Source organism: Hyperoodon ampullatus, assembly GCF_949752795.1.
Source record: "Hyperoodon ampullatus genome assembly, chromosome: 6".
NCBI classification, from domain to species: domain Eukaryota; kingdom Metazoa; phylum Chordata; class Mammalia; order Artiodactyla; family Ziphiidae; genus Hyperoodon; species Hyperoodon ampullatus.
The window spans coordinates 47,036,931-47,048,629 of record NC_136919.1 but is presented as its reverse complement, the minus strand read 5'-3'; the positions used below and the strand labels follow the sequence as shown (position 1 = coordinate 47,048,629).

General features: G+C 40.5%; 1 protein-coding gene across 1 annotated transcript in view; it reads left to right on the top strand.

The window, feature by feature from the left end:
- Window positions 1–2,183: 2,183 nt before the first annotated feature.
- Window positions 2,184–11,699, top strand: part of ACO1 (aconitase 1) — a gene marked incomplete at its 3' end in the record, with an annotated part of 38,598 nt that continues 29,082 nt past the window's right edge. Inside the window, exons 1-3 of the mRNA XM_079705654.1 lie at window positions 2,184–2,296; window positions 3,343–3,511; window positions 4,537–4,674. Of these exons, the coding sequence (XP_079561780.1) occupies window positions 2,200–2,296; window positions 3,343–3,511; window positions 4,537–4,674 (404 nt within the window). The 5' untranslated portion in view covers window positions 2,184–2,199. The remainder of the gene's footprint in view (window positions 2,297–3,342; window positions 3,512–4,536; window positions 4,675–11,699) is intronic.

Below are 11,699 nucleotides of genomic sequence, written 5' to 3'. Positions count from 1 at the left end.
TCAAACTGGACACGTGCTAGAGACACCTGGGAGATTGTCGAATTCCTGGCGCCTCCCCCAGTCCCTTCTGATTCAGTAGCTCAGCCTATTTTTAACAAGAAAGAGCCCCAGGTAATTCTACTGCAGATGATCTAGGGCACGCCCCAGCATCCCGTGCTAGGCTTTCTTTAGTTTCAGTTCCGGAATTCCTAGAGAAGTCAGTTGGCCTTCCCTCTCCCCCACCAAATGGCAGCTCCTGCAAAAACCACGTGGGACTAGGGGAAAGGGGCGATTCCTAGTAAAAAAGGCACTCGGCAGACCACCTGCACTCTTCCTTCTCATTCTCTCACGCCTGTTGCCGGTGCCCGGCTCATCCCATTGTCTCTGCACTCGTAACTCCAGGAAGGCAGGGGTTGCTTCTCACTCAGCTGCCTCTCCCCAGAACTGCCTGGCACTGGACTTTAGACACAGTGGGTGTGCTCATCATCTATCTCTTTTAAGTCTTTAACTAGTTTTCCAACAGTTATATTTGTACAGTTAAAAATGCAAATAATACCAAAGGATATACAATGAAGCTGAGTCTTTCTCCCAATCCTGACTTCGAGGCCTCTGTCCCTCTTAAAGGAACCAGTCTCTTTTGTGTCTCAACGAAGACATGGGCCTGTCTATGGAGACAAGGCCCACTTGTCACTTTTTCCCCACAAACAGTTGTTTTCTGTACAAACGGTCCTCGACTCACAATGGTTTGACTTACAATTTTTTGACCACTTTGGTACAAAAGCGATAGGCATTCAGTAGAAACACACTTTGAATTTTGAATTTTGATCTTTTCCCGGGCTGGTGATACGCGGTACAATACTCTCTTGTGATGAGTCCCAGTCAGCCACACGATCAGGAGGATGAACAACTGACACCCTTACAACCATTCTGTACCCAGACAACTACCCTGTTTTTCATTTTCAGTACAGTATTCAATAAATTACATGAGATATTCAGCCCTTTGTTATAAAATAGGCTCTTTGTTAGATGATCTTGCCCAAATGTAAGCTAACGTAAGTGTTCTGAGAATATTTGAGGTAGGCTAGGCTAAGCTGTGATGTTCAGTAGCTTAGTATATTAAATGCATTTCAACTTACGATATTTTCAGTTTACAATGGGTTTATCAGGGTGTTACCCAATCATAAGTTGAGTAAGATATTGTACTTTGTTTTCATTTTATAGTAATATGTTGATCATTCCATATCAGTCACCCCCAAAATAGGTTTTATGAATATTTATTCATAAAAACCTTGGATTAGATAGGGGAATGTTACTATTATTATCTTAAAATTAAGACTGTTGGAGAATGGATCGATTAAAGGATTTTTGCCCAAGGGGTAGGACTAGAAAGCAAGTCTTCCGACTTCCACCCCGGAGTGTTTTGCTCTAAGTTATATAGTTAAGTTATTTGAAATCGCTGTTTATCTGTGTGGTGGAGGCCAGGAACAGTGTCCTTTCTTGTTCACCACTTATAATTTATAAAAAGATAAGGAGAAATTCTGCCCAGAGCTGGGGTAGAGGGTCCTTTCCAAACATATCTGGGGAGTTTGGGCCTTTATGCCACCACAGTGTACCTTAAAGATTACCTGATATGAACTCACTCTTGCTACCAACTCAAAAGTGAGTGGGGAAGACTTCCAACTAACAGGTTTATTTAAAACGCTGCAGAGACAGTTACAACAGAAAACAGCTGCTTTCAAGTCTGCTCTTCCAGAGTTCGAGTTTTATACGATTGCACAATGTCACCTGCTCCGGACCTCTTAACCTCCTATCAAGCAAAACATGAGTCCAGCTCAGAGGTCTGTTCATGTACTCGAGATTTACCATGCAACACATCCTTCATTTCCCTTCTTCCTCATGACTTACCAGTGCAAGAATTTTGGAAAGTTGTATACAGATAAGGCAAAAGAAGTTTGGAACTGTATGCACTCTTGAGAGGTGAATCCTAGCTTTCACAAATAGCTTCACAGAGCCCACTTTCTTTGCTAAGGGTATCATTTTTCTATTCATTTATGTCCCACCTTTCCCCTACTCTGAGAAGATAATAAGTGATTTCTTAAAGTGAATGTGTATCATAACTGTTAAAGAGGGCAAACACTCATTGAATAAATAAAGTCCAGCCTTGAGAGTAGAAATTAAACGTTCTCTGTCCTTTTCAGGGACACGTGGCCATCAGGAATCATGAGCAACCCATTTGCACACCTCACTGAGCCTTTGGATCCTGCACAACCAGGAAAGAAATTCTTCAATTTGAATAAATTGGAGGATTCAAGATATGGTAGGTACATGGCTCTATGATATAAGTGCTCTGATAGTAATTGGAATATCATTTGCATAATAAGTAAGCTACTTAATAAATTAGGCTTTAGGAGAGTTGGAAGAGGGAGTAGCAGAGGTGGCTGAATGGTCTTGGGTTAACCACACAAATACACACCTTTCTTACATTGCTCGTTTTCAAGTAGATAATAATGATTATATATATATGTAACATTTAGTATAGAGAGTGTTCGTACATATATATTGTTTAATCTGAATAACAACCCTATCATGTTATGTTTAAAAACATAAGAAGTCCTGAGGAAGCTGAGGCCCAGAGAGAGTAAATGATATGATTAAATAACAACTATGTAGGTAGCAGAAGAGGATGAAAACACAAGGCTTTTTTATTCCAACTCCTGTGCTTCTCTACCTTTATAGTCTTGGCTTTTCTGGATAATACTGGTAAATAATTCTCATGTGTCCGGATGGACCATTTCTTTTATAAACAAAATAACTTTTCTTATGAATTACCATTGTTTTATTCTAGAAAACACAGTTACCAATGACCATACTACATGGTGTTTAGGGGTTTATTTCCTTTGAAAGATGTATCTGACTATTCTTTAGTCTTATTATAATAATTGTAAAGGGGTTATTTTCTCATTTCTTAAACACTAGGTTTCATAAGAAATACTACTGTGTGTATGTGTGTGTTACTTGCTAACAGTAATACAGCAAATTATCTAGACTGATGTCTTTCATGATGACTTAAGGGAAATTCTGTTACTGGATTCCAAGGCTAGGCAACCATTTATTATGAAAGATTTAACTGTAATATTTTCTTTTTGCCTAGGCTGTTGGTATTTTCTAGTACTGAATGTCTCCTAAATCCATTCAATAGTCTTATATTTTAAACTGTTGAGATCAGTTTAAATTTACTCTTTCCCTGCTGGAAGAATAGTGTGATGCCTTGTATCAAGTCTGTATGGAGTTTGGCTTTAGAGAGCTGTTATAATAAGATGTCTCATGGGTTTTGTCTTGTTATACTTTCTCCTTTACTCCTAGGACGACTACCATTTTCTATCAGAGTTCTCCTGGAGGCAGCCATTCGGAACTGTGATCAATTTTTGGTGAAGAAAAATGATGTTGAAAATATCCTAAATTGGAATGTCATGCAGCATAAGAACATAGAAGTGCCGTTTAAGCCCGCCCGCGTCATCCTGCAGGACTTCACGTGAGCCTCATGTCTCTTCACTCTGTTTTTCTCTGCATCCCTTGTCAGCCTTTAAAGAAAGCTTCTTAAAAGCAAAAATAAAAAACACAGTGACTGTGTAATTTTTCACTCAACATTCAGAGACAGTTGAAAGCAAAAGGGGGCAGTCATCCCAGACGGGAAGAGATAATCTCAGGCAAATCAGGATGCATACTCACTCCACCTTTTCCAGTGGCAAAGATCTTTGTCCTTGGTCTTCAAGATCCTAGTCCTAAGTGTACTAGCAAAAGTTGAAAGAAACAGCATGGAGTGGAGCTATCTCGGAATCTTTTGCCCCTATGTCCTATCACCCAAGGAGCCAGGTTTCAAACAGCTGTCCTTGGAATGTTGATATGTATCACCTGAGGGGAGATACATAGTTCACAAGGCCTGATGTGTTGCTGTTAAGCCTCTGTTCACATCCTGCTATTCCCAGGAATTGCTCCCCATCATGGCTTCATTTTGAAATGGTGTTATTTTATTCCTTCTCGAGAGCAAATTTCATTTTTTTTAGAGGAAGATCACCCAAATTTTATTCTCTAATAAAAAGGAAGCATTCACTTAGTATAAATTTGACTCACAGCCTACTTTTCTGAATTATATCCATTCCTTTAAATTTGGTCTGAAGTTGAAGGGTGTGATCCGTATATCTTGTCCAGGTCTTTGTCAGCCCACCATATGAATAGGGAACAGTGATGGCAGAAAAAGTTCCAGAGTTTTTAATTGCCAGCTTTCCCACAGTTTCTCTGTTTAGACCATATTGGCTGTGAACTTCAATGCAGGGATGAAATTGCATGTAGAGATACCACTCAGTCGTGGCACTTATTACTGATGTGATTTCTGCTGAAGGGAATGTGTTTAGACACTTTCACTTTTCTAACACATCCATTGTTAGCACCACTGATGAAACAACCCCGTTGCCAATATTATCAGCAGAGGCAAAAGCTGAAATATCCCATGGCACTTGTTTAACAGATTTGTTTTCTGCTTAATCTCCCTTTTCTTAGGGGTGTGCCAGCTGTGGTTGACTTTGCTGCCATGCGTGATGCTGTGAAAAAGTTAGGAGGAAATCCAGAGAAAATAAACCCTGTCTGTCCCGCTGACCTTGTCATTGATCATTCCATCCAGGTTGATTTCAACAGAAGGTGAGAGACTAGGATGAATACTTGGGTTTTCTGCTTTGTGCAAAATCTCAGAGTGTAAGTCTTTTTAGTGTGTAAAAGGGAACCCTCCTGCACTGTTGGTGGGAATGTAAATTGATAACAGCCACTATAGACAACAGTATAGAGTTTCCTTAAAAAACTAAAAATAGAACTATCATATGACCCAGCAATCCCACTACTGAGCATATACCCTGAGAAAACCATATTTCAAAAAGAGTCATGTACCACAATGTTCATTGCAACACTATTTACAATAGCCAGGACATGGAACCAACCTAAATGTCCATTGACAGATGAATGGATAAAGAAGATGTGGCACATATATACAATGGAATATTACTCAGCCATAAAAAGAAACAAAACTGAGTTATTGGTAGTGAGGTGGATGCACCTAGAGTCTGTCATACGGAGTGAAGTAAGTCAGAAAGAGAAAAACAAATACTGTATGCTAACGCATATATATGGAATCTAAAAAAAAACCAAAAAAAGGTACTGATGAACCTAGCTGCAGGGCAGGAATAAAGAGGTAGACATAGAAAATGGACTTGAGGACACGGGGTGGGAGGGTGAAGCTGGGGCGAAGTGAGAGTAGCATCCGCATATATACACTACCAAATGTGAAATAGTTGGCTGGTGGGAAGCAGCAGCATAGCACAGGGAGATCAGCTCGGTGCTTTGAGATGACCTAGAGGGGTGGGATAGGGAGGATGGGAGGGAGGCTCAAGAGGGAGGGGATGTGGGGACATGTGTATGCATATGGCTGATTTGCTTTGTTGTACAACAGAAACTAACACAGTACTGTGAAGCAATTATACTCCAATAAAGATCTATTAAAAAATTTAAAAATTTTAAAAAAAGAAGAAAAATCTTTAAAAAGTATATTCAGGAAAACTCAAACTTAATAAATATTTTCCCCTGAAGTTTTTTTTTTTCAGGGTCCGGGCAGGGGGGATTCAGTCTTTTTTTTTTTTTTTTTCTATTTACTTCTTGGGTGGGAACAGCCTGTGTTTAAGCTTGAAGTCTGGGTGAAAAACACATACAAATTCTGCCATGAGAGCTTATCAATACAAGTATGTGTTTGACTTTAAAAGAGTTTGGCTTTTTTTTTTTTTCCAACCACTGGAGTCTTATTCCTTTTTGATTCCAAGTAACTATTTCATATCTGGCCATCTCTGCCTCTCCACGTGGGTGTCCATAAACTCTATCCCTTTCTTTTCCTTTTTTCCTTCTACTGTTCAGGATATCCACTTCTCTCTTCCTGCTAAAATCCTACCAACAACCTACCAATCCTACCAATAAACTCTCAGTAGCAGAAGACAATAAGAATTTATTTCTTACACATCTACAAGTTGGGTGGGAGCTCAGCTGATCTCAGCTGAGTGCAGTTGGGCAGCTGTGCCTCACCCAGCCTTGGCTGGGTTGACTGCTTACACTGCACTGCACATCGGTAGGGCAGCTGGGACAGCTCCATTCTATGTGTGCTTCTTTGGGGGCCCAGGCTAAAGGAGAAAGCAGCTATGTGGTGATCACAGAGGTTCAAGAAGGCAAGTGGGAACCTGCAGCATCTCTTGAGGCCTAGATGAGGACTAACATAGGATCACTTCTATTCACAATCACATTAATCAAAGCAAGTTGCACAATTTAGCCCAAAGTCAGGGGTGAAGGAGTACACTCCAGGAACTGCAAGATTACACAACGAGGATTTGGATATAAGGAGGGCAACCAGGTACTACTAGAAGGCTGATATCTTAACCTAGAAGTATAACTAAATAAAATTATTTCCAACTTTAGATAGAACTTTAGTTAGAAAGAAATATCTGTTCTGCATACAGTGCTGGGAAAATTACTTATTTGGTAGAGAGAACAGTTCATATGATTTAAAGCATTAATATTTAAAAAATTAAATCATCAAAGATTTTGAAGAAAATTTAATTATATAGTGTCAAATGTCTTGATGAGAAAAACCTTTCTAAATTTAGAAGCAATGAATGAAACAAAGGGAAAAAAATCTATAGATTTAATGACTTCAAAGTTACCAGGAGATAACTTGAAAAATATTTTCAATAGAGTTAATATCCCTAATATATAAAGAATATGTATAATCTATTAAAAAATAGTAAAACCCAGCAAATAAATGGGCAAAGGAAAGTGGACATTTCAGAATAAAAGGAAATACAAATGGTAAACAGTATATAAAGCCATTTCAACTTTACAAGTAATAAAAAGGTAAATTAAATCCTTGAGATACCATTTTCTCTTATCAACATAGTTTAGAAAATAAATGTTATTAATTATAAATGTGTCATGAGGGAGACACTTTTATACACTGCTGATAGCACTACAAATTAGAAATGATGAAAGCAATGTGCCATATCCTTTGTCTTGGAATTTCCACTTCTAAACATACACTTTATAGATATCTGAAATTCAGCAAAAGCTTAATGACTAAATAGTGCTTATTAAAGTATTATTTATAATAGTGAAAACTTAAAAGCATTCTAGGTGTCCAACAAAGGAGAGTGATTTATTAAATTATGGTACATCCTTAAAGTGAATTATTAAGTAACCTTTACAGTTATATTTTAATCCTTAATAACATTTGAAACATGCTCATGTCTTGGCTCAATGAGCTAGATAAAAATTGCATGTATAGAGTGATCTCAGCTCAATGAAACTCTAGGCAAAGATTAACAAATTGGAAAGAGAAGTGCCAAACTGCTAAGCAACTGTAACTATTCTTTATTTTTACAATAAAAAGCTATTGTTTTTATACGGTTATTTGCTTCCTTGGGGATTTAAGTGGGTTCCATACAGCCTCAAGAGAAATGTAGAAACTGGTCATTCTCAAATTAGTATTGCCAATATCCAAACCAGAGAAATTCAGGAATAGAGAGAAAACTGCTTTGTCCCCTGAATTGATGGTTCTTGGAACAAACAGACTGGATACTTGATAGCTCTTTCCTTTTCTTTGGATTCTAAACCCATCCTTGGGCAACATGTCTTTTTTTTTTTTTCCTTAAATCACATGAGCTCAATTTAATGTTTTGATTTCAAAGGGAAGAGTTAAAAAGACACAAACTATTATCCTATTGGAGAGTAAGTATGTTTCCTAAAGTCCCACTTCAGAAATTATTAAAAGTAGCCTCACAGGGCTTCCCTGGTGGTGCAGTGGTTGAGAGTCCGCCTGCCGATGCAGGGGACACGGGTTCGTGCCCCGATCTGGGAAGATCCCACATGCCGCAGAGTGGCTGGGCCCGTGAGCCATGGCCACTGAGCCTGCGCGTCCGGAGCCTGTGCTCCGGAGAGGCCACGGCGGTGAGAGGCCCGCGTACCGCCCCCCCCCCAAAAAAAAAAAAAGTAGCCTCACAAAATCATGGGCAACCTTTTCTTGAAGACTCATTGGTGTTGATGGATTTACCTTCATTTCCCTGGCCTGGAAGGTGAAAGTACTGGTGGAGACAGAATTGTAATTGTTTTAATGTCTAAAGTTATTTGACTCAAAAGAACTCCTGACAATTAAGCAGGTAAAGAATCTGAGTCAGCACCAAGTTCATTGTGACTTGGTTTCCTCCTTAAACCTTGACATCCATCAACTCTGGTTTCAATTTTTTATGGACCTTTTTCATTTATACTGTAATACTAAAAACATTATGATGAAAATAGCAACGTCTAGGGGTGAACTTTGATCCAAAATGATATCCAAATTTAGCAAACACTTTTTTTTTAATTAAAGAGAAACACTTCTATGAGAAGTATTTTCTTTTTTTTAAATAAATTTATTTATTTATTTATTTAGGGCTGTATTGGGTCTTCGTTGCTGTGCACAGCTTTCTCTAGTTGCGGCGAGTGGGGGCTACTCCTCGTTGCGGTGTGCAGGCTTCTCATTGCGGCGGTGGCTTCTCTTGTTGCGGAGCACAGGCTCTAGGCACGTAGACTTCAGTAGTTGTGGCACATGGGCTCAGTAGTTGTGGCTCGCGGGCTCTAGAGTGCAAGCTCAGTAGTTGTGGCGCATGGGCTTAGTTGCTCCGTGGCACGTGGGATCTTCTCGGACCAGGACCAGGGCTCGAACCCGTATCCCCTGCATGGGCAGGTGGATTCTTAACCACGGCACCACCAGAGAAGCCCAAGAAGTATTTTCATTGCTAGTGTTTTGTTTTTATTTCTTGAGTTTGGTTTTGCAATTTGACCTCCCAGTCTCTTTCCTCATTTTTGTAAGGAATTAAGTGTGATGTCTCAGCTTTTGTGGAACTGTGTGTTGTGGGCTTATTTCCAGCTATTTCCAGAATGAAGTAAGGAGTGGTGGGATGGTGAATTTTCTCAGTTAAGTATTTCTAAGCTCTTTCCCTGCTGTGAATAATAGCAACTGGCTTCACACCATCTTTAGGAATCGAGGATCTAACTAATGCATTATCGTAATGTTTTACAAAGTTATCTCAGAAATAACCTTTTTTAAAATCCCAACAAGAATATCATAGCAATTTCTGACCAGATTTCATGAGTGTCAAAACTATCTTCTCTATAAATACTGTCTGAATTTCTGGAGTACCATTAAATGTAATACTCAGAAACTTTGAACTACATCCAAATCTGATTTCAACTTACATAAATAAGGAGAAATTTCCTCTTTAGTGTGTGAGGCCATTCACATTCAGAGATCTTACTGAAAGCTCACCAGATTGGGTAAATCTAGGAAAGTTCTGAGTGGTGGAAAAATCTGAATTCTAGGTCTGTTTATTCATTTGAATAACTAGAACTAAGTTAAAGAGCCAAGGTTAGCATGAAAGATTTTTTGTTTTAGTGAGTAAATAGGGTTGTTTTTTTAATTTTAACTTTTTTTTACCTAGAATTTAACATATCTTAAAGCAGCCTAAGCATTTCTGGCTTCTGCTTGTCCTGTGACTATGTCATGTATATCGAACTGATGGTCCCAGCATTCTCTGGGGTAAACGGTCCTCTTCCAACCTTGCTTCTGTTGTGAGAAACTCTGAAATCTTTCTGGAGACAAGAGGACAAGGCATAATGACTGGGAGTCCACATGTGCTCAGAGCTCAGCAGAAGAGATGGGGCAGGGCCATACATGATTAAGAATAATGTTCCAAGATGCCTTCCCTTTTTTTGGTAAAATTAAATCCATTTAACAGACCTGTCGTGTGCCAGTATTTATTCAAGAAGCACGTTAGTCTAGAAAAGTAGAGAGATTAGAGAATGCACAGCTTGAATGCAGTTAGTAAGTGTAGGAACCAAATCACTAACTTGGAGGGTCAGGGGAGCTCTTCCAGGAGTGTCACTTAATCTGGGTCCCCAGGCGTGTTTACCAAAGAGTGAAGAGCTGGAAAGGCATTCTACACAGAGAGAACAGAGCATGCAAAGGCATGAGGAAAGTGGGCTTTGAGAGAGTATGAGGGCCACAGTGCAGCTGAAACTGAAAGTTTGGACTGGAGAATAGGAGAGGGCTCATAAAGGAAGTCTGAGGTCAGACTGAAGGACCTTGGTTTTTGTTTTTTTTTTTTTTTTTTTGCGGTATGCGGGCCTCTCACTGTTGTGGCCTCTCCCGTTGCGGAGCACAGGCTCCAGACGCGCAGGCTCAGCGGCCATGGCTCACGGGCCCAGCCGCTCCGCAGCATGTGGGATCTTCCCAGACCGGGGCACGAACCCGTGTCCTCTGCATCGGCAGGCAGACTCTCAACCACTGTGCCACCAGGGAAGCCCCAGGACCTTGTTTTTTAAGGCAAGGGATTTGTACTTTATTTAGAAAATGGGATCCACTGACAGATTCAAGATGGGTTGTAACCTGTATTTTGGAAAACTGATTCTGGTGACAGTACAAAAGATAGGTTGACTAGACTGACAGAGAAACTAGAGAGGAAGCTGTCTCTGAATTAATACTCTGATAGCTGTAGGTACTAAGTGAGAGAAGAGGAGGTCATTAGATGAGAGATGGACAGATAGGGATGAGGAAGAAATGTAGGAAAGAAGGTTACATATTAGGGTTTGACCTGCTGTGTTTGTGGTGCCCGAGGTGTTCCTGAGGCAGGGGCCCAGGATACATTGGGACTATGGATCTTGACCTGAAGAGACAGGTGGGGACTGGAAGGATGGAGCCTTTAGTGTACTAGTGTGAAGGTGGAGATGAGTACCTTCAAGAATAGCTGCATCTGATGCAGAGGGTCCACAGGGGCTGCTGAGCAGGGGTCAGGACAGGGATCAGAACAACTGCCTTGTTCCACTACACTAGGATCTCTCCTTCTCCATTTCTTTTACTTTTCTCCAACACGTACACACATTCACAGACATTCATTCTTCATGTCAGAGATCAGCAAACTTTTACTATAAAGGGCCAACAGTAAATACTTTAGGTTTTGCTGGCCACATACTGTCTCCATTTATTTTTTTTCCCAACCTTTAAAAATATAAAAATTGGGCTTCCCTGGTGGCGCAGTGGTTGAGAGTCCGCCTGCCGATGCAGGGGACACGGGTTCGTGCCCCGGTCTGGGAAGATCCCACATGCCGCGGAGCGGCTGGGCCCGTGAGCCATGGCCGCTGGGCCTGTGCATCCGGAGCCTGTGCTCCGCAACGGGAGAGGCCACAACAGTGAGAGGCCCACATAACGCAAAAAAAAAAATATATATATATATAAAAATTATTCGTTGCTTGACCGCCAAACATATACAGTATTGGGCCAGATTTGACTCATGAACCATAGTTTGTGGACCAACCCCTGCTGTAACATACTCTCAGAAACTGATTCCATCAAAGCAACTGACACTTATCTGGAAGAATATTCACATCAAGAGGAAAAGAAAAAAATCCGCATGGTAACTGAATGTGTATTTGTAGAGTGAATAATAAGTGCCTCCAGTCTTTCTTCTCCAGGAGAGCCTGCCTACCCATGTTCATCTGGCAGACTCCCCCTCACCCTCCAGACTACATCGATGTCATTGCCTTCTGGAAGGCATCCCTGGCTCCCTGGTCTGAGTTCATGGCCCTTTCTGGGTGCTCCCATGGCA